At 45.7% G+C, this 23,749-nt stretch overlaps 1 protein-coding gene across 1 annotated transcript in view; it reads left to right on the forward strand.

The window, feature by feature from the left end:
* Positions 1–23,749, forward strand: part of hcrtr2 (hypocretin (orexin) receptor 2) — a 114,723-nt gene that overhangs the window by 44,540 nt on the left and 46,434 nt on the right. Inside the window, exon 2 of the mRNA XM_078213590.1 lies at positions 19,983–20,161. Coding sequence (XP_078069716.1) covers positions 19,983–20,161 — 179 coding nt within the window. The remainder of the gene's footprint in view (positions 1–19,982; positions 20,162–23,749) is intronic.

A 23,749-nucleotide genomic window follows, 5' to 3' on the forward strand; every position in this document is an offset into this window, starting at 1 on the left:
GTGGGGCAGCATGGTCGGTGCAGGCTTGGAGGGCTGAAGAGCCTGTTCCTGTGCCGTAATTTTATTTGTTCTTTGTTCATTACATTGGAAGGAGAAGCACAGTGGGAGTGGCAGGAGGGTGGATAGGTGTTGATTAGTATAATTTTCTCTCATTTCATTGAGTGTGTACATTTGTAGATTACTGGACTTGGTAATAGCTGTCTAATATATTAATATTATCAGAGGCCTCTCCAGTCCCACAATCAGTGACATCAATAACATTTCACAGTTGGCTTTACACCAGCATCTTAGAGGTCACCGGAGCTCTTCAAACCTGGAAGAACACTTCGACCTCCCCTATGGAGGAAAGCAAGCAGTTCTTGAGGTGGTGGATGTTATAATGATAGAATACCTTGGGCTTATTAACTGTACAAGACACAAAGCACCAATCACACATATGGGATTGGGTAAACACATTGTGGGTTAATTTATTAAAACTAGGCACATGAGAACAGTTATACCGAAGTAGGAACTTTGAAAGCATCAGAACTGTGTGTGTGTGCTCTGCTCAAAGCAAAAGTGAAACTAAGACTAGATCACATGGCATGTTTCACTTCCATTGATGTCACATTGATGTCCACCAAAGGGAGATTACAACAGTTGAGTTGGGAACTAGAAATAGAATCATCATGTTTTTATGTTCACCGGCCTATTTTGTACAGACATGATTGGGATATGAAATGCTGTTAGCCGTGGCTCAATGGTAGCACTCTTGTCTCTGAACAATAAGGTTGTGCATTCAAATACCAGTCCAGAGATATGATACACAATCAAGGCTGACAACTCACAACAGCACTGAAGGACTAACAAGCTCAGCAGCCATTTTATGACTCTCACCCTTCCACTCCAACCTTATCCAGTAAACACAAGTGACCTTTTGAATTGTAATTGCCTAAACGCTGTGTGATTTTTCAGCCTCTAGATGTTTACTCAGTTTCTTTTACCCAACAAACTTTCAATTGAAAAAATAATTTCTAACACTGGAATGCAAGTGGTTTTTATGGAGAGGGAGATTGAGGAGAAATTATACAAGTTAAATGGTGCAGTTTTAAAATGGGTGAGAGAACAAAGAAACCTGTAGGGGTACTTGTGCACAAATCATTGAAGATGTGAAACCAGATTAACATAGGAGTTGACAAGGTATATGGGATCCTCTGCTTTTAAATAGAGACATACAGTCCAAGATCCAGGAAGTTATGCTACAGCCCTATAAAACCTTAGTTTCAGAACCAGCTGGGGTACTGGATGGAATTTTACTGCCCTCCCGCTTGGTGCGATATTCTAGCCCGACCCCCTCCCGAAGTCAATGGACTTTTGATCAGCAACAGGGCCATAACATTCTGCCCCCTGTGTCTAACTCTGAAGTGCCACACTTCAGGGAGTGGTTTTTTTTGAGAACACAGAAGAGATTTATTAGATTGCTTCTCAGGATGAAGGATTTTAGTTGCGTGGATAGACTGAAGAAGCTGGATTGTTCTCCTTGGAGGAGAAAAGGTTGAGAGGTGATTTGATAAAAGTGTTTTAAATTCATGAAGTGTTTAGGTAGAGTAAATACAGACAGTCTGCTTCCAATGGCTATAGAATCAACAACCAGAGGGCACATATTTAGGATGGTTGGTAAAAGAACCAGAAGTGAGATAAAGAAACTATTATCCAGCATTGAGTGGTTAGTATTTGGAATGGTCTGTCTGACAGGCTGGAAGATCTGATTTCAGTAGTAGCTTAAGGAATCAAGTTGGGTAAATATTTTGAAGCAGAAGAAAATACAAGAGTATGTAGGGAAAGCAGAGGAATGGGAATTACTGGAATGTGTTGTGAAAGAACAGGTGCAGACTTGATGTACTGTTCAATGATTCTTGTTTAAAGCAATGTGAACTCGCATTGTTTAATAAACCACATGCTGCAGCACTGAGGTAGAGGGCGAGTTTGATGTGCTAATCTAATGATCCAACAATTTCTACTCTTTTCTGCTGTGACTGAGGACGTTTTTAATCTGTTATCTCATCTCAGGTGGCCTAACAAAACATGTATTATGGTGATGATTATATTCATGTGAGACTAGTATGAGATAGCACAGTGGTTAGCACTGCTGCCTCAAAGCGCCAAGGACCCAGGTTCAATTCCCAGCTTGGGTCACTATCTGTGTGGAGTCTGCACTTTCTCCCCGTGTCAGCGTGGGTTTCCTCCGGGTGCTCTGGTTTCCTCCCACAATCCAAAAATGTGCGGGTTAGATGGAAGGGCCATGCTAAATTGCCCCTTCGTGTCAGGGGGACTAGCTAGGGTAAATGCATGGGATTATAGGTACAGGGCTTGGGTATGATTGTGGTCGGTGCAGACTCTATGGGCCAAATGGCCTCCTTCTGCACTGTATGGTTCTATGTCTTCTGAGAATATAATTTTGGGCATGCGGATAGTCAGCTTGAGTCTTCTTGCAAATCCATGAGTGGGCAAAGGGTTCAAGGGGTAAATCCAGAGCAGAAGGAGAGCAGAGAGTGATAAACAAAGGGGACTTCTTGGAAATTAAGATGCAGAAGGTCAGTTGAGACAAGGAAATAGCTGAGGAACTTAATAAGTACTTTGCGTCAGTCTTCACAGTAGAAGACATGAGTAATATCCCAACAATTCAGGAAAGTCAGGGGGCAGAGTTGAATATGGTTGCCATCACAAAGGAGAAAGTGCTAGAGAAACTAAAAGGTCTGAAAATTGATAAATCTCCGGGCCCAGATGGGCTACATCCTAGAGTTCTAAAGGAGATAGCTGAAGAAATAGTGGAGGCGTTAGTTATGATCTTTCAAAAGTCACTGGAGTCAGGGAAAGTCCCAGAGGATTGGAAAATCGCTGTTGTAACCCCACTGTTCAAGAAGGGAACAAGAAAAAAGATGGAAAATTATAGGCCAATTAGCCTAACCTCAGTTGTTGGCAAAATTCTAGAATCCATCGTTAAGGATGAGATTTCTAAATTCTTGGAAGTGCAGGGTCGGATTAGGACAAGTCAGCATGGATTTAGTAAGGGGAGGTCGTGCCTGACAAACCTGTTAGAGTTCTTTGAAGAGATAACAAATAGGTTAGACCAAGGAGAGCCAATGGATGTTATCTATCTTGACTTCCAAAAGGCCTTTGACAAGGTGCCTCACGGGAGACTGCTGAGTAAAATAAGGGCCCATGGTATTCGAGGCAAGGTACTAACATGGATTGACGATTGGCTGTCAGACAGAAGGCAGAGAGTTGGGATAAAAGGTTCTTTCTCAGAATGGCAACCGGTGACAAGTGGTGTCCCGCAGGGTTCAGTGTTGGGGCCACAGCTGTTCTCTTTATATATTAACGATCTAGATGACGGGACTGGGGGCATTCTGGCCAAGTTTGCCGATGATACAAAGATAGGTGGAGGGGCAGGTAGTATTGAGGAGGTGGGGAGGCTGCAGAAAGATTTAGACAGTTTAGGAGAGTGGTCCAAGAAGTGGCTGATGAAATTCAACGTGGGCAAGTGCGAGGCCTTGCACTTAGGAAAAAAGAATAGAGGCATGGACTATTTTCTAAACGGTGACAAAATTCATAATGCTAAAGTGCAAAGGGACTTGGGAGTCCTAGTCCAGGATTCTCTAAAGGTAAACTTGCAGGTTGAGTCCGTAATTAAGAAAGCAAATGTAATGTTGTCATTTATCTCAAGAGGCTTGGAATACAAAAGCAGGGATGTACTTCTGAGGCTTTATAAAGCACTGGTTAGGCCCCATTTGGAGTACTGTGAGCAATTTTGGGCCCCACACCTCAGGAAGGACATACTGGCACTGGAGCGGGTCCAGCGGAGATTCACACGGATGATCCCAGGAATGGTAGGCCTGACATACGATGAACGTCTGAGGATCGTGGGATTATATTCATTGGAGTTTAGGAGGTTGAGGGGAGATCTAATAGAAACTTACAAGATAATGAACGGCTTAGATAGGATGGACGTAGGGAAGTTGTTTCCATTAGCAGGGGAGACTAGGACGCGGGGGCACAGCCTTAGAATAAAAGGGAGTCACTTTAGAACAGAGATGAGGAGAAATTTCTTCAGCCAGAGAGTGGTAGGTCTGTGGAATTCATTGCCACAGAGGGCTGTGGAGGCCGAGACGTTGAGCGTCTTCAAGACAGAAATTGATAAATTCTTGATTTCTCGAGGAATTAAGGGCTATGGGGAGAGAGCGGGTAAATGGAGTTGAAATCAACCATGATTGAATGGTGGAGTGGACTCGATGGGCCGAATGGCCTTACTTCCGCTCCTATGTCTTATGGTCTTATGGTTATTAAAAGTGTGATTTAATACTCTTTTATCAGAGAGAGAATTAAAATTAAGTGAATAGGATGAGGTTTGTTTACGAGTGTTTTCTGTAGGTCTATTTTCTGTCTGTAAAATAAAGGAGCTTAACAATTTCTATTGAAATTTCCATTTTGCATTATTTCTTAATCCCTCTACAGAAAAATGGGATTAGTAACCTCAATATCAATTTCAAGATTACGAGATATTGTTAACTTCGCTGATTATGCAATTGTGTAAGTATTGGGTAGTACAGCTACATGCCTGAGTGCAAGATCCTCTGAATGCTTATGAGAATGACCACTCTTGCATCTGTGAAAATATACAGGGCAGACCCAACATTTGTAACAGAGTTTTAATACTCAATGATATAACACTCTTTTCTGCTGTGACCAAGGACATTACTAATCTGTTATCTCATCTCAGATGGCCTAACAAAACACGTATTATGATCATTAATTTAAAATTGATGCTGAGATTGAAGAGTAATTTCTTTATACAGCAGGTTGTTGGAATATGGAATGCATTACCTCAAGGTGTGGCTGAGGCAGAGAGTATTGCATGTTTCGAGTGAAAATTGAATCAAGCGGGTACACAGTTAAAATGGGATGAGTAATATCTTGTTCTGGCTCAATTCTTGCTGGTCACCATTTAATGGCACACAGGGAGTGAGGTTTTTGCAGGAAGCTGTGGGATACTACATAGATGCATGCAAATCTGCTGTGCCTGCCGTACTGTCTGTTTTAACCTTTATACGGTGGACAAATAACTGCGAGTAGATGTCTTGTTAGTACAACCAATATTTAGTTAAGACACACAATCAATAATCACCCACCCAACCCCAACAATAAGTTATCTTACAGAAAATACTAGAGTTCAAGTCCAATATAAGACCTTGACTTTGCGTGACTGGCAAGTACCCAAGCAGATATTGGCCTTTATCTGTGCGTGGTCTTGGTCGTCCTCTGCCTAGTCTGGTCCTTTGGTCTGGTCTGGCACTCTGGCTCTGGTCTTCCTTCCTTCCTCCTCGTGCTGGTCGTCGCTGGCGATGGTCACCATTGTTGTAGCCCGTTCGTGGGGTCAGAGAGAGAGAGAGATTCTTGGTTGTGCAGCACCCTTTATACCCCATTGGGTTTCGTGCTCCTTTTGGCCATTGCCAATCAATCAATCAAGACTAGATCACCCTGATGGATAAAGTCCAATCAGGTGCTGCCACACCAATCTCTGGGTGTGTCCCCAACGGCTATGTCTGTAGGTGCTGGGGGCATGTAGAATACACACCTCCCTCCAAAATAAGGGGTTACGGGACCCCTATGTCTGGTAAACAACCCAGTTTGACCAGAAAGTCTCTATTGTCCTGGAGATGACCCATATCCTGTGTATTCACCCGTCTGGGTTGCAGCCTGTTTATCTCTGTCTTTTAGGCTGCAGCCTGTCATTTTAGTTCTTGCCCAATTGTCACAGAGCACTTTACAAATGGCCATTTTAGATGGCCCGTTTGGCCACAGTCACCCCTTTGATCCTGAACGCGAAGCGTGTTGGAGCACAAACTCAGGACCAGTATCTGTCGGGAATTCCCCAGTCACTCAACAGTCAAGCAAGGCCCAGGCATTAGCATGCACAGTAATAATACATTCCTACAACATATTCCAGAAGCTCCAGACAACAACCTTCTACAAATACAAACAACCACATATTCTGAACTCCATTATTACAATAAGCTAATTACCCACAAATACAGACAATCAGATATTCCAAACACCATTATTACAATAAGCTAATTATAAACCAACATTCAAGCAAACATTAGAATAAAGTATTCGCAGATCTGAGGCACATTTTGGTGGTAGGGTTTCCAACGGCTCATTAGTACAAATCGCAAAATGACAGGCCTTCTGTAAACATTGCTCTACTGAATTAGAGGGGACCATGGCTCAAGGGCGGACTCTACGTTCTATCTCCGGGTGATCCTCTTTTTCCATCGGCTGAATTGGACTGTGAGGATGATTAGATATACCAGGGTGAACAAAATCAGTACTACCGCCAGGTGTGCCATTGTGCGAACAAGTGGATGGATTTGGATGTTTGAGCCCCAGTTCCAAAGGTCATCCCACCAAAAGGTGACTTTAATTTCTTTAATCCTCCTTTTCACCTCTTGGGTCTGCTGTACGATTTTGGTGAAGGTTCGGTGGGCTGTAGCCAATTTTGCCTGAATCAGGTCCAATTCCTTTGGCAGGTGTTTTGGCTTGTGTCATATTTCTCATGGTACTCCCCGAGAGTCTGTCGGAGTTCGTCAGTAGCGTTCAAATCTACCCTCTCCCTCTTTTGAATGTCTATTAGTTGAATGAGGCCCACCCTGGCTGGTATGTCTGGTTTGATACGGAATGTAGTGTTAGTAATGTTACAATGTGTCGCGCCGTACTGATATTGTTTCAGGGAGGTGGTGAGACAGTATCTCCCTGCTCCCTTATAAGCCACCCGAGTTATGTCTGTGTCCAGGCTACTGAGCAATTTAGGCTAGTGTTTGTTCTGAAGCCACACAGTGCATGCTCATTTAAGTAAACTGGGTACGGGCCTGCGATTATTTTGTCAGTTTGCTGACATCTGTCCAGAGTAGTGCCTATGAGCCTCCCTTCTTTCTCCACTGCGTATGGTAAAGTGCCATCATGCCCTATCCAGATATCCTCATGGATAGTCCCTATATTCTCCACTTCAAAGACCCTCAGTCCGACCCGGTCGTCAGTGATTACGGGGAGCCCTAAGATCATTCCCGGGGCTTTCCCTGGAGTCCCTTTGCAGTCGTCATTGAACCAGACTTTGGTCAACTGTCGCATCTGGCAGCCAGATAACTCGGGGTGTTTCTTACCCATAAATAGGTGTTCCATCTGTTCGTCACTAATCCAAGGTGGAACCTGTCCACCGCGTACCTGCTCTAGGTTTTCCCTTAGCTGTTCTATCATCCACTGTCCATATGCACTACATAAAGTCCGGTTCTGTTGTCAGTCATCATCCTCTAATTTTTCCCTGATAATTTGATTGATTGTCTTGGCGTGTCCTTCTAACACAGCTACCATGTGGCTGCTGGCTGTGTTCCCGGTCAGTTCCCCTTCAGCATCTTGCTGATTGTCCTCATTGATAGAACTCAGTGACTGTTCAACCCTGTTGGGTCAGAACCCTAAGTTTATTGTCCAGGTCAGCTAAATCAAGGGCGTTGATTGTTGCTACCCCTGCCCCGTATGCTGTGGCCATGTCATTGACTAACTTCCTCCTGGATCTTTCCTGTCTTTCACCCATTCCTACCTTCCGTCCTAACAGTCTGCGAGTTAAGTGGAGGTATAGTCTCTTAAGTTGGGGAGAGCACCACTCTAGCAGTTGGGTCCCAGCTATATCCACTACCACAGGTACCAATTCGTGGTGGATGTTGTCATACAAGATTTTCCATAGAACCATAGAACATTACAGCACAGAAACAGGCCTTTTGGCCCTTCTTGGCTGTGCCGAACCATTTTTCTGCCTAGTCCCACTGACCTGCACCTGGACCATATCCCTCCACACCCCTCTCATCCATGTACCTATCCAAGTTTTTCTTAAATGTTAAAAGTGAGCCCACATTCACCACTTCATCTGGCAGCTCATTCCACACTCCCACCACTCTCTGTGTGAAGAAGCCCCCCCCGAATATTCCCTTTAAACTTTTCCCCCTTCACCCTTAACCCATGTCCTCTAGTTTTTTTCTCCCCGAGCCTCAGTGGAAAAAGCCTGCTTGCATTCACTCTATCTATACCCATCATAATTTTATACACCTCTATCAAATCTCCCCTCATTCTTCTACGCTCCAGGGAATAAAGTACTAACCTTTTCAACCTTTCTCTGTAACTCAGTTTCTCAAGTCCCAGCAACATCCTTGTAAACCTTCTCTGCACTCTTTCAACCTTATTAATATCCTTCCTGTAATTAGGTGACCAAAACTGTACACAATACTCTAAATTCGGCCTCACCCATGTCTTATACAACCTCACCACAACATTCCAACTCAACACTTTGATTTATAAAGGCCAATGTACCGAAAGCACTCTTTACGACCCTATCTACCTGTGACTCCACTTTTAGAGAATTATGTATCTGTATTCCCAGATCCCTCTGTTCTACTGCACTCTTCAGTGTCCTACCATTTACCTTGTATGTTCTACCTTGGGTTGTCCTTCCAAAGTGCAATACCTCACTCTTGTCTGCATTAAACTCCATCTGCCATTTTTCAGCCCATTTTTCTAGCTGGTCCAAATCCCTCTGCAAGCTTTGAAAACCTTCCTCACTGTCCATTACACCGCCAATCTTTGTATCATCAGCAAATTTGCTGATCCAATTTACCATATTATCATCCAGATCATTGATATAGATGACAAACAACAATGGACCCACCACTACACCTCCAATCTTTGTATCATCAGCAAATTTGCTGATCCAATTTACCACATTATCATCCAGATCATTGATATAGATGACAAACAACAATGGACCCAGCACTGATCCCTGTGGCACACCACTAGTCACAGGCCTCCATTCAGAGAAGCAATCCTCCACTACCACTCTCTGGCTTCTTCCATTGAGCCAATCCAATTTACTACCTCTCCATGTATACCTAGCGACTGAACTTTCCTAACTAACCTCCCATGCGGGACCTTGTCAAAGACCTTACTGAAGTCCATGTAGACAACATCCACTGCCTTCCATTCATCCACTTTCCTGGTTACCTCCTCGAAAAACTCTAATAGATTGGTTAAACATGACCTACCATGCACAAAGCCATGTTGACTCTCCCTAATAAGTGCCTGTCTATCCAAATATTTGTAGATCCTATCTCTTAGTACTCCTTCCAATAATTTACCTACTACTGACGTCAAACTTGCCGGCCTATAATTTCCCGCATTACTTTTTGAGCCTTTTTTAAACAGCGGAACAACATGAGCTATCCTCCAATCATCCAGCACCTCACCCATGGATACCGACATTTTAAATATATTTGCCAGAGCCCCTGCAATTTCAACACGAGTCTCCTTCAAGGTCCGAGGGAATACCCTGTCCGGTCCTGGGGATTTATCTACTCTGATTTGCCTCAAGACAGCAAGCACCTCCATGACCTCCCTACTTGTTTGCCTTATTTCCATAGACTCCATGCCAGTTTCCTTAGTAAATACGGATGCAAAAAACCCATTTAATATCTCCCCCATTTCTTTTGGTTCCATAGGTAACTGGCTATCTGATCGAAGACAGAGGGTGGTGGTGGATGGAAAATTTTCGGACTGGAGGCAGGTTGCTAGCGGAGTGCCACAGGGATCAGTGCTTGGTCCTCTGCTCTTTGTGATTTTTATTAATGACTTAGAGGAGGGGGCTGAAGGGTGGATCAGTAAATTTGCTGATGACACCAAGATTGGTGGAGTAGTGGATGAGGTGGAGGGCTGTTGTAGGCTGCAAAGAGATATAGATAGGATGCAAAGCTGGGCTGAAAAATGGCAAATGGAGTTTAACCCTGATAAATGTGAGGTGATTCATTTTGGTAGGACTAATTTAAATGTGGATTACAGGGTCAAAGGTAGGGTTCTGAAGACTGTGGAGGAACAGAGAGATCTTGGGGTCCATATCCGCAGATCTCTAAAGGTTGCCACTCAAGTGGATAGAGCTGTGAAGAAGGCGTATAGTGTGTTAGCTTTTATTAACAGGGAGTTGGAGTTTAAGAGCCGTGGGGTTATGCTGCAACTGTACAGGACCTTGGTGAGACCACATTTGGAGTATTGTATGCAGTTCTGGTCACCTCACTAAAAGAAGGATGTGGAAGCGCTGGAAAGAGTGCAGAGGAGATTTACCAGGATGCTGCCTGGTTTGGAGGGTAGGTCTTATGAGGAAAGGTTGAGGGAGCTAGGGCTGTTCTCTCTGGAACGGAGAGGCTGAGGAGAGACTTAATAGAGGTTTATAAAATGAAGAAGGGGATAGATAGAGTGAACGTTCAAAGACTATTTCCTCGGGTAGATGGAGCTATTACAAGGGGGCATAACTATGGGGTTCATGGTGGGAGATATAGGAAGGATATCAGAGGTAGGTTCTTTACGCAGAGAGTGGTTGGGGTGTGGAATGGACTGCCTGCAGTGATAGTGGCGTCAGACACTTTAGGAACATTTAAGCGGTTATTGGATAGGCACATGGAGCACACCAGGATGATTGGGAGTGGGATAGCTTGATCTTGGTTTCAGATAAAGCTCGGCACAACATCGTGGGCCGAAGGGCCTGTTCTGTGCTGTACTGTTCTATGTCTATGTCATACATAGCCGACCACTCTGATCTTCAAGAGGACCAATTTTATCCCTTACTATCCTTTTGCTCTTAATATACCTGTCGAAGCTCTTAGGATTATCCTTTCACCTTGTCTGCCAAAGCAACCTCATGTCTTCTGTTAGCCCTCCTGATTTCTGAAGTAGTTTCTTGCACTTTTTATACTCCTCAAGCATCTTATTTGCTCCCTGTTGCCTATACATGTCATACATCTCTCTCTTCTTCTTTATCAGAGTTCCAATATCCCTCGAGAACCAAGGTTCCTTATTCTTATTCACTTTGCCTTTAATCCTGACAGGAACATACAAACTCTGCACTCTCAAAATTTCTTCTTTGAAGGCCTCCCACTTACCAATCACATCCTTGCCAGAGTGTGAAACTTCCTATATCTTGCCTAAGCCTGTCCTAATCCACGCTTTTTAGATCCTTTCTCATTTCTTCAAATTTGGCCTTTTTCCAGTTTAGAACCTCAACCCGAGGACCAGATCTATCTTTAACCATGATCAAGTTGAAACTAATGGTGTTATGATCACTGGAACCCAAGTGTTCCCCTGCACACACTTCCGTCACTTGTCCTAACTCGTTTCCTAATAGGAGATCTAATATTGCATCCTGTCTAGTTGGTACCTCTATATATTGATTTAGAAAATTTTCCTGAACACATTTTACAAACTCTAACCCGAGTAGACCTTTCACAGTATGGGAGTCCCAATCTATATGTGGAAAATTAAAATCCCCTACTCTCACAACTTTATGTTTCCTGCAGTCGTCTGCTATCTCTCTGCAGATTTGCTCCTCCAATTCTCACTGACTATTGGGTGGTCTATAATACAATCCCATTAATGTGGTCAAACCTTTCCTGTTTCTCAGCTCCACCCATATGCCTCGGTAGACAAGCCTTCTAATCTGTCCTGCCTGAGCACTGCTGTAACATTTTCTCTGACCAACAATGCCACCCCCCCCACCCTTCATCCCTCTGCCTCTATCCAGCCTGAAACATCGGAACCCTGGAACATTGAGCTGCCAGTTCTGCCCCTCCTGTAGCCAAGTTTCACTAATGGCTATAATGTCATAATTCTATGTGTCAATCCATGCCCTCAGCTCATCTGCCTTCCCCACAATATTCCTGGATTGCCAAACATAGCCATAATGTCCAGATGTCCAAACATCGCCCGCCTGGTGAAATGTGTCCCTTGGTCGGACTCTATGCTGCGGGGAAGACCCCATCGTGTAAACACCTGCTGGGCTAATATCTTTGCGGTGGCCTTAGCTGTGTTGGATCTAGTAGTGAATGCCTCGGCCCATTTGGTGTAAGTGTCTATTATTACCAGAATGTATTTAAATCCATTCCTACATGGCGGTAGTGGGCCGATATAATCAATTTGGAGATTTGTCCAGGGGCCTTCTACTGGGCGTGTGTGCCTTAGCTCCGCTTTTCTGGCATACCTACCGGGATTGTTCTAGGCACAAATTAAACAATTGTCGATATAATGGACAACGTCATCGTGCAGTTTGGGCCACCAACATAATTCTTTTAATCGATTGTTGTCTCTATTCCCTGATGGCCATGTCCGTCATGGTACTTGTAGATGAGTTGATTTCTATCCTGGGTAGGGACTACGTATGTGCCTGCCTTTAATATCAAACCATCTTGAATCTGTATTTTGTCTTTCCATTTCTCCTATGGGGCTGGGTAGACTCCTTCTAAAATTTGTTTTAGGGAATTGTCAGTGCGCTGCGCCTGGACCAGGTCGGCTATATTAGTTTGGCAAATGGTCACAGTGTTTACTCGCTCTCCTACAGGTGGCTGCCAAAACTGTCCTGTATGAGCACCGGCTTTGGCTCGTGCATCAGCCTTACAGTTACCAGGTGGGGAGGTCCTATGGTGGCTTCTAACCTTAATAATCCCATATGTGCGCCCTTCGGTGGCCTGCAGAACATATGTTAATAAGGGGGCTGATAGGAGGGGCTTTCCGTCCGCGGATACGAAGCCTCTGGCTTCCCATAACGGTAGGAACTCAGTCAGGCTGTTGCACACGTACATACTATCAGAGTGTATGTTGGCAGGGGTTGGAAATAGGTCTGGGTGACTCACTACGTATGCGACTGCTGCTAGTTCGGCAGCTTGAGCATCAAATGGCTGGGTAGTTTGAGGGCGAGTTCTATTAGTGGCCGTCCCTGTTGATTTTCTACATAAATGCCACATCCTGCGATTCTGGTCCCATTCTCTATGGTGGATGAACCGTCCACATAAATTCTCATGGCTGAGTCTGTCCGTTGAGTGGTTGTCTGTTTTGTTCCTGATCGTCTCTCCTGTTGTTTCAGGATAAACGGACCTGTGGGGTCCTTTGTGGCTATAACCTGACACTCATGCGGATCTCCCCCATAATTTAAATTATCTGCCAGGAACGTGGGCACTTTGGTTCGCTTTACAGTGATGTCCCTACCCTGCAGTAGTCGTGTCCAACGGGCAGCGTGGACCTGGCTTACTGAGCCGTCTTTCAGGCGGCCATCCAGCAGAAGCTGGGTTGGGGTGTGTTCAGTGAGGACGGTTATTGGGTTCAGTCCGGTGATATCGGCGAAATGTTGCACGGCTCGCGAGCAGGTGTCGTTCACACCCGGAAAAGCCCTGTCCGACTGGGTCCAATACCCGTGAGGCGTAGGCCTGGTCTACCATGTTTTTCTTGTAATAATACTGCTGAAAGTGTGTGGTGGGTGGCTGCAACTTCTAAGGCGTATGGTAGATGTGGGTCAGGGACTAGTAAGGCTGACGCTGTGGCGAGGGCGCGCCGTACATCGGTTACTGCAGCTGTGTGCTGCACAGACCACTTCCAGGTTGCATTTTTCTTTAGCAATTTGGAAAGTGGGGCTGCCTTGGTGGCGAAGCCGTCTACATGGTTCCGACAGTACCCGACTAGACCTAAGAAAGATCGCAGGGCACTCGCATCTCGGGGCAGTGGAAGGTGCACGATGGAGTCTATCCTTTTCTGTTCAATCTCCCTCTTCCCATGAGTAATCACTGTACCTCGGTATATAACCTTGGGTTGCAAAATTTGGGTCTTTTTCAGGTTGACTTTGCAGCCTAATGAGTGGAGCAGTGCAGTAATTCATCCAGCAATGTTACATGTTCCTCTTTGGTGTTAGTCTGTAACAATAAATCATCTACATATTGGAACCAAGCATTTGGGTCGGGAAAACTTTTCTAGTCCGGTAGCTAGTCGCCTGTGGAAGATGGACGGGGAATAATGCAAACCCTGTGGTAGGCAAGTCCAAGTATATTGCTGTCCTTGGAAGGTAAAGGCAAACTTGTACTGGCAGGACTGGCATGGTGATGGGGCTTGTGGCTACTGTGGGGGCCGTGAGTGGGGTAATCTTATTTAATTCCTGGTAGTCGACCGTTAACCTCCATGATCCATGTACCTTTTTCACGTGCCATATCGGCGCGTTATTTGTGGATGCTACTCATCTCAACACCCCTGCTATAATAGACGATCAATTACTTTGTCCACCTCCCTCTCTGCCTGTCTGGGGAAACCGTATTGTCTCTGTGGTTTCGGGTCCAGCCCTTCAATTAACACCTCCCCAGGTATCTGGCCACAATCATGTTTATGCCGCGCAAACACCCCATTGTTTCTTTGAAGCACCTCCCTGATGGCTGGATCACTGCTAATCGTTAAGGGATCAAACCAGAATTCCCCTATTGTGCTAACCCTATTAGCATATGTCCCGACTGGAATGATTGATGGCGCTCTGCTAATCATAGCCATCTGCCAAATACATCGATTTGCTGGATCGAATGAAAGATTACATTTATTCATATAATCGGATCCCAGGATGTGTTCAGCGTTTGGGGGAAGGTCAACTAACACCACCGGATGGTCACACACCATGTTACCTCGGCGGACCTGTACAGGGGCTGTAATGTGTCCCTCCTGCATGTGTCCTGTGAATCCACTCAGTGTAATTATGCCCGTAGTTGGCCAAGGGATGTCTGTTTTTAATTTTGATACATTTAGGGTAGTTCAGGAGCCTCCGGTATCCCAAAGGAATTCTACGAGGTGGCCTCTTACCTGCCGTTAACTAGGGGTCTCCCTACACTATCCCACCTGGTGCTACAGACCCAGGTTGGGGAGGCCGGGCACCGTCAATCTAGGGTTCCATAGGCGGGGACAGTTGGATACAGTGATGGGCTCGTGCTTACGGTATGCATGGGGTGACCGGGACCTTCCATCGGTAGTGGGCGGGGCTCTCTCTCGTACCTAGGAGCTGGTCTAACTGGTGGAGCCGGTGGTCCTGATAGTCTCGGGGACCGTGTATATGGTGGTGGGCGTCTCCTACAATCTCGGGCGAAGTGTCCTGGCTGCCCGCAATTAAAACATGTCCCTCTATCTCTCCCCGGGACTGCTGTGTAAGGTGGAGCTGTACCTCTCTGGTATTGGTGATCCCCTCTACCCTCGTTTCTCCATACTGGACCCTGGCTCGCCCTCATCGGGAGCATTCTCCCCTCCCTTTCTGACCGTGACATTGGGTCTCCCTGAACTTCCTGTTCCCAGACTCAAGCTAACCGTCGGAGAACCCATGCTTCATTGTGTGTGGTCTCTGAGGGGTCAAAATCAGTGCAGGCTTTCTTGCCTTCCTCTGTGGTGTGCGAGACTAATGTCCCAGCCCATTTGGATCAATCAGCTTCATTCAATCTAGCCCGATCTAATTCCCCATATACTCCCGTGAAGTGGATCCATAAATGACCGGCAAAGGCAGTCGTATGTTCCCCTTTCCTCTGTCTACATTTATTTAACCCATCTACAGGATCCCCTTTATTAAACCCTACCGCGGTCAATATCACTTCCCTAATTTCATTTAAGGTTCCTTCCCTGACATTTTGAGGGGTTGGCAGGCAGGCCGTACAGACTTGCTTAAGCACATGACTATCGGCTTTATTTCTTCCCTTTCATCTGGCCCATGCATTATCTTCTGCTGCCTGACATCCTCAAAGAAACTGTGTGGATCAGCCGATGGCTCAAAGGTTGTGATTTTATTTGCGATCTCAGCCAATTGTGCCACCGTAAACGGGGTCGTGTATGTAACAGCTGGGCCCTGAGATTCCTACCCAACGTTCAATCGTCACTGGGTGCATCGGTACTGGAGGTGAATCTGGGGGCACGGTGGGTATGGCTCCCCCTGGGAAAGATGATGGTGGACCCCAATCCTCGGTTTGTGTAACGTAAAGTCTAGCATTCTCCTTTAACTCTCCCAATCCGCATTCTCTATCTCCTCTTCCTCTACTGTCCCGAAGGTTCACATAAATCCGTTCAGAACCGATAATAGGGATTCCAGCCGTGAATTTTCTCGCTGGCATTTGGAGTGGTCAGTGGTGGCCTGTCTCTGTTCTTTACTGGCTTGATGGAGCGCTTTTATTGCCGCCTGCAGATCAGTGCACTTAGCTTCCAATCGTGCTACTGCCCGCTCGGCTTCACCTTTGGCCAAGACAGTGCGCTGGGCATCTTGGTAGGCTCTCTCATTCTGGTTTGAAAATTGCCCAGATGTAATAAATTTGTCTGGTTGGTTCTCTTTAATTCATCTACTTCTCTGTCCTTTTCGGCTCTTATTTGCTCTATCCTCTCCTGCAGCTGTTCCTTTAGTTTAGAAACATAGAAAAACTACAGCACAATACAGGCCCTTCAGCCCACAAAGTTGTGCCGAACATGTCCCTACCTTAGCGATTACTAGGCTTACCTATAATCCTCTATCTTACTAAGTTCCATGTACTTATCTAAAAGTCTCTTAAAAGACCCTATCGAATCCGCCTCCACCACCGTTGCTGGCAGCCCATTCCACGCACCCACCACCCTCTGAGTGAAAAACTTACCCCTGACATCTCCTCTGTACCTACTCCCCAGCACCTTAAACCTGTGTCCTCTTGTGGCAACCATTTCAGCCCTGGGAAAAAGCCTCTGACTATCCACTCAATCAATACCTCTCAACATCTTATACACCTCTATCAGGTCACCCCTCATCCTTCGTCTCTCCAAGGAGAAAAGGCCGAGCTCACTCAACCTATCCTCATAAGGCATGTTCCCCAACCCAGGCAACATCCTTGTAAATCTCCTCTGCACCCTTTCTATGGCTTCCACATCCTTCCTGTAATGAGGCGACCCGAACTGAGCACAGTACTCCAAGTGTGGTCTGACCTGGGTCTTTTATAGCTGCAACATTATCTCACGACTCCTAAACTCAATTCCTCGATTGATGAAGGCCAATACACCATACGCCTTCTTAACCACAGCCTCAACCTGCACAGCTGCTTTGAGCGTCCTATGAACTCGGACCCCAAGATCCTTCTGATCTTCCACAGTGCCAAGAGTCCTACCATTAATATTATATTCCGCCATCCTATTTGACCTGCCAAAATGGACCACCTCACACTTATCTGGGTTGAACTCCATCTGCCACTTCTCCGCCCAGTCTTGCATCCTATCAATGTCTTGTTGGTTCTGACATCCCTTCACACTATCCACAACACCTCCAACCTTTGTGTCATCAGCAAACTTACCAACCCATCCCTCCACTTCCTCATCCAGGTCATTTATAAAAATCACAAAGAGTAAGGGTCCCAGAACAGATCCCTGGGGCACTCCACTGGTGACCGACCTCCATGCAGAATATGACCCATCGATAACCACTCTTTGCCTTCTGTGGGCAAGATGTGGAGATGCCGTGGGCAAGCCAGTTCTGGATCCACAAAGCAATGTCCCCTTTCTTAATCTCCTCCTCCTTTTCCTCCTGTGCCTGCTTCGATTCCTCCAGTTCCTTACGAACTGTGTTTAATTCCTTTTCTGTTCCTAGCAGCTGTCCTAAGCAGCTCACAATGCCAATTTCTTTCTCACATTTATCTGCCCGTTTTCCCTGAACTTTCCTTAGAACATCCCAATATTTCTGCCCCATGGATCCCGGTCCCATCTCAGAATTGGCACAAGATTCTGCCCATAGCGGCCACCCTTTCTTCTTAATGAATTCCCTGATTTTTGTTTCCCATGTGGGACACTTCTCTGTCTCTGTGCTGTTTCCTGCCATTCTATATTCAACAACAAGGGATAGGGAGTTGATCAGACTGCAGGTACGACCGGCTGTGTTCCGGTCCTAATCCCTCTGGATTCTAGTAAAAACCTACGGAGTTTACCCTATCCTCCTTGTTAGTAACAATGCATGCACAATAAACAATTTCCCAAAAGCAGTTATTTGTCCAATAAGGAGTTTACACCTGTTGGCTCTGAGTTTTAAATAATTGTTCAATATAGATTCTGTGGGATTCGATATCGGAGCAACAAAGTTACTTCTTGTCGATGTCCCGGCGGAGTCGCCAATTGTTGTGCCTGCCGCACAGTCTGTTTTAATCCTTATACGGTGGACAAATAACTGCGAGTAGATATTTTGTTAGTACAACCAATATTTATTTAAGACACACAATCAATAATCACCCACCCAACCAACAATAAGTTATCTTACAGAAAATCTAGAGTTCAAGTCCAATACAAGACCTTGACTTAACTTTGCGTGACTGGCAAGTACCCAAGCAGATATTAACCTTTATCTGTGCGCTGGTCTTGGTCGTCCTCTGCCTAGTCTGGTCCTTTGGTCTGGTCTGGCACTCTGGCTCTGGTCTTCCTTCCTTCTCGGGTGTGGTGGCTCTCCTCGTGCTGGTCGTCGCTGGCGATGGTCACCGGTGTTGTAGCCCATTCGTGGGGTCAGAGAGAGAGAGCGATTCTTGGTTGTGCAGCACCCTTTATACCCCATTGGGTTTCGCGCCCCTTTTGGCCATTGCCAATCAATCGATCAGGACTTGATCACCCTGATGGATAAAGTCCAATCGGGTGCTGCCACACCAATCTCTGGGTGTGTCCAAAACGACTATGTCTGTAGGTGCTGGGAGCACGTAGAATACACATCTCCCTCCAAAATAAGGGGTTACAGCGCCCCTATGTCTGGTAAACAACCCAGTTTGACCAGAAAGTCTCTTTTTGTCCTGGAGATGACCCATATCCTGTGTATTCACCCGTCTGAACTGCAGCCTGTTTATCTCTGTCTTTTAGGCTGCAGCCTGTCATTTTAGTTCTTGCCCAATTGTCCCAGAGCACTTTACACATTGCCATTTTAGATGGCCCGTTTGGCCACAAATCTAATGCAATCCAGATTTTAATGGCCAAATGGGCCAGTCCTGTCAGTATCCAGATCATTAATTTCTGAGGTCCTTGAAGGTTGGTCAAAGATTGTCCAAAGTGAGGTCATAGGATAAAGAGAAGGTAAAATGGGCCCAGGACTCTCCCTTCTAACCCCACACATGAAACTGTCCAGATTCACACACCACCTGCTATTAACCTTGGGGCTCTGGGTATCTGCCGAAACCAATTTGCCTGGGACGGAGCTATAAGCGGAGACTGGATAGGCCTAGATTTTTTTCTTTAGAGCAGAGAAGGCTGACTGAGGACATGATTGAGGTGTTTAAGATTGAGTGTTATGGAAAGGGTGAGTAGGGTGCGGCAACCCTACTCACCCTCAACCAAGGGAACACCCCTTGGTTGAGGGATCAATCACGAGGGTGCATAGTTTTAGGATAAGGGGCAAGAGATTCAGAGGGGATTTGAGAACATTCCTTTTCACTGAGAGGGTGGTGGGAATCTGGAATACACTGCCTGGGAAGGTAGTGGAGATCGGAAACCTTACAACCTTTAAAAAGTATTTGGCTGAACAGTTGAAACATTATAACATTCAAGGATGTGGGATAAGTGCAGGAAAATGGGATTCGTGTGCCTTTAGTGGTAGTTATTGTTGGTGCAGACTCAATGGGCTGAAGGGCCTTTTCTACACTATACAATTTACTATGACTGTATGGGGGGGAATTTTCCCATCCCGCTCACCACGATAACCGTAGCAGCGGCGGGGAGAGGTGGGGTGGGGATGAGGTGGGGGTGGGGGGAGGGGTGGGGGGGAGGTTGGCAGGGGGCTGTGGACCATGCAAGGGTCCATTGACCTCGGACAGGATATTCCGGTTTTGGGGCAAGCGTGCCGGAAAATCCCTCCCTATGACTCTACCTCTTTCTCTCCATTTCAGGTGGACTAATGGGATATAAATCAGATTCATCCTTTAAAAATCAGCTCCCACAGGCAGTCATTCCCCAGAGAGTGGGACATGGTCTCTCTCCATCCATTTGCCTACCATCTCCCTCCCTGCTTCCCACCAGGAAGTTAAATTCTAGAAAGGACAAGGGAATGTGCAAGTAGTGAAAAGACTTGATTTTATCTTTGCTGTTTCTAATTTTCTTTCTTTCAGTTTGCATTGCAGTCTGGAAGAATCATCACATGCGGACAGTCACAAACTATTTCATAGTTAATTTGTCATTTGCTGATATCCTTGTTACAATTATCTGCCTTCCTGCCAGCCTGCTGGTTGATATAACTGAGACATGGTTTTTTGGGCAAGTTTTCTGCAAAATAATTCCATACCTACAGGTAAGACCGTCCTCGTTTCTCAGCAAGTGTTTATAAAAAAAGAGACTTGCGTTTATATCTCACTTTTTGCAAGCACTGGATGCCTCAAAGCTGGTCTAAAACAAAGCACACTACACAGTGCGAGCTTGAAAAAGAGCAAAAGTAAATTGTAACAATTGAAGTGGAAGCAGAAGAATGATTGAAAATCCATATCGATTAGTGACAGCCGAAGGATTGTTATTCTGTTTAATTAAAAAATTCAACAGCAGCAAAAAAGGTTTTTAATTCAAGGATGGTTCGGTAAATGATTCTTAAACAATGTGAGGGGGATGGCACCGGGGAACTTTCCTCTCCCTGTTAAGTGTAACAACATCATAAATCCATTTATAAAGAGCACATTTTGAATCTGACATCATGCACAAATCAAACCTGACTGCCTGGCTGTGGAGAGGCTCAGATTCACTCTCAGACTCCTTGATCACACAATTGGTAATGTGCTGTATTGTCCAGAAAGTTATTCAGTCCCGGGTTGAATTGACTAATCTCAGCAAGTGCTGAAATTGGTGTGCTCCGTATTGGCCCTGGCATCTCTAGTCTTGGGGGAGAGGAAAGCATGAGCCTGCATTCCTGTTCCTGGTTACTGTCTGGTGACCCTACTAAAAGGTGGCCAGGTGTGGATATCAGTTAGAAATCATAGAAACCCTACAGTGCAGAAACAGGCCATTCGGCCCATCAAGTCTGCACCGACCACAATCCCACCCAGGCCCTACTCCCATATCCCTACACATATTACCAGCTAATCCCTCTAACCTACGCATCTCCGGACACTAAGGGGCAATTTTAGCATGGCCAATCAACCTAACCTGCACATCTCTGGAGTGTGGGAGGAAACCGGAGCACCTGGAGGAAACCCACGCAGACACGAGGAGAATGTGCAAACTCCACACAGACAGTGACCCAAGCCGGGAATTGAACCCAGGACCCTGGAGCTGTGAAGCAGCAGTGCTAACCACTGTGCTACCGTGCCGCCCACACCGTTGTAGATATATTCTTCTATCCCCTGCCCCACTTCACCAGCACCCACGCCTGCCCCACCTCAAATAACGTCGTGACAGATTACTGGCTGGACATGCCAACAAAAAGATCTTCCTATCCTGCCAAAAGTGAATGGACTTGTGGCTGGCCCTCCGCATCTCGCATGGGGAGGGGGGATCCCTCCACATGGGATCGGAAAATTCCAGTTAACGTTTCAGGTCGATCAGAACCCATCATCATAATTTAACAGCGCAAGCCCCAAAATCATTGTGGTGAATCTGTGCTACACATCCTCCAAGGCCAGTTTATCATTGCTGAGGTTCAATACTCAAAACTGAATCTAGTATATGTGTTTTAACCAAGGCTCTGTACAAGTAAGGTATAATTTGCTCGCTTTTTTATTCCACCTCCGTTTAGTTAACGACAAACATTCCATTAACCTTAGAAACCCATGCACGATTGATGTGTGTGCATGGACACCCAAATCCATCTTCTCCCCCATCCTTCTGGTCTCTCACTATTAAGAAAGTATTCTGAATTGACTTTTTTGGATCTCAATTGAATGCTTTTATGATTTTTTACATTAAATTACATGTGCCTTAATTGCACCCAATTACTTAATCTGTCCATGTCTTTGTAATTTCCTGCTCCTACAGGTCATTTTGAAGGCATCCTCTACAAACTTGATTAGAGAGCTCTCTATTCCTGTACCCAAATCATTAGAATCATAGAATCCCTACAGTATAGAAGGAGGCCATTCGGCCCACCGAGCCTGCACCGACAACAATCCCACCCCAGAAACAAAGCCCACACATTTACGCTGGTAATCCCTCTAACCTACACATCCCAGGAAACTATGGGGTAGTTTACCATGGCCAATCAACCTAACCTGCACATCTTTGGACTGTGGGAGGAAACCAGAGCACCCGGAGGAAACACACACAGATACGGGGAGAATATGCAAACTCCACACAGGCAGCAACCCAACCCGGGAATCGAACCCGGGTCCTTGGAGCTGTGAGGCAGCAGTGCTAACCACTGTGCCACCATGTCGCCCATTTTCTTTCATGTTGTTATATTTTGCCAGATGGCAATGGGCGGGATGATCATTAACATACATAGCGAAAATCTCAGTGTTAGTGTAAGCCCCTGAGGAACATTACGTGTCACATCCTGATAAGCAGAGTGTATTCCCTTTCTCTGTGTTCTTTCTCCTGACCCAAGAGAATTTATATAGCACCTTTCACAACGGCTGCAAAGCTCAATGTACTTTACAACCTGTGAAGCACAGTCACTGTAGGAAATGCCAGCCAATTTGTGCACTGCAAGCTTCCACAAACAGCAATATGTTAACATAGATGATAGGAGCAGGAGGAGGCTATTTGGCCCTTTGAGCCTGCTCCGCCATTCATACGCTCATGGCTGATCATCCAACTCAATAGCCTAATCCTGCTTTCTCCCAGTAATCTTTGGTCCCATTCACCCCCAAGTGCTATATCCAGCCACCTCTTGAATATACTCAATGTTCTGGCATCAACTGCTTAATGTGGTAATGAATTCCACAGGCTCACCACTCTTTGGGTGAAGAAATCTCTCCTCACCTCCATCCTAAATGGCTTACCCTGAATCCTCAGACTGTGGCGCCTGGTTCTGGACTCCCCCACCATCAGGAATATCCTCCCTGCATCTACCTTGTCTAGTCCATTTAGAATTTTATAAGACAATGAGATCCTCTCTCATTCGTTTGAACTCCAGCGAAAACAATCCTAACCTAGTCAATCTCTCCTTACACATCAGTCCTGCCATTCCCAGAATCAGCCTGGTAAACCTTTGCTGCACTCCCTCGAGAGCAAGAACATCCTTTCTCAGAAAAGGAGACCAAAACTGCACACAATACTCGAGGTGTGGCCTCACCAAGGCCCTGTATAATTGCAACAACACATCCCTGCTCCTGTACTCAAAACCTCTCGCAATGAAGGCCAACATACCATTTGACTTCTTTACCACCTGCTGCACCTGCATGCTTACCTTCAGTGACTGGTGCACAAAGGCACCCACTGCACACTCCCTGTCCCAATTTACAGCCATTCAGGTAGTAATCTGCCTTCTTGTTTTTGCTTCCAAAGTGAATAACCTCACATTTATCCAAATTATACTGCATTTGTCATTGATTTGTCCACTCACCCAACCTGTGCAGATCATGCTGAAGGATCTCTGCATCCTCATCACAGTTCACCCTCCCACCCAACTTGGTATCATCCGCAAACTTTGAGATGTTACATTTTGTTCCCTCATCCAAATCATTAATATATATATTGTGAATAGCTGGGGTCTCAGCACCAATCCCTGTGGCACCCTGTTACTACATGCCAATTTGAAAATCACCCATTAATTCCTACTCTTTGTTTCCTCTCTGCCAACCAGTTTTCTATCCATCTCAATACACTTCCCCCGATCCCATGCGCTTTAATCTTGCACAATAATCTCTTGTGTGGGACTTTGTCAAACGCTTTCTGAAAGTCCAAATATACCACATCTGCTGGTTCCCCCTTGTCAACTCTACTAGTGACGTCT

Source organism: Mustelus asterias, chromosome 5 (genome assembly GCF_964213995.1).
Source record: "Mustelus asterias chromosome 5, sMusAst1.hap1.1, whole genome shotgun sequence".
Lineage (NCBI taxonomy): Eukaryota > Metazoa > Chordata > Chondrichthyes > Carcharhiniformes > Triakidae > Mustelus > Mustelus asterias.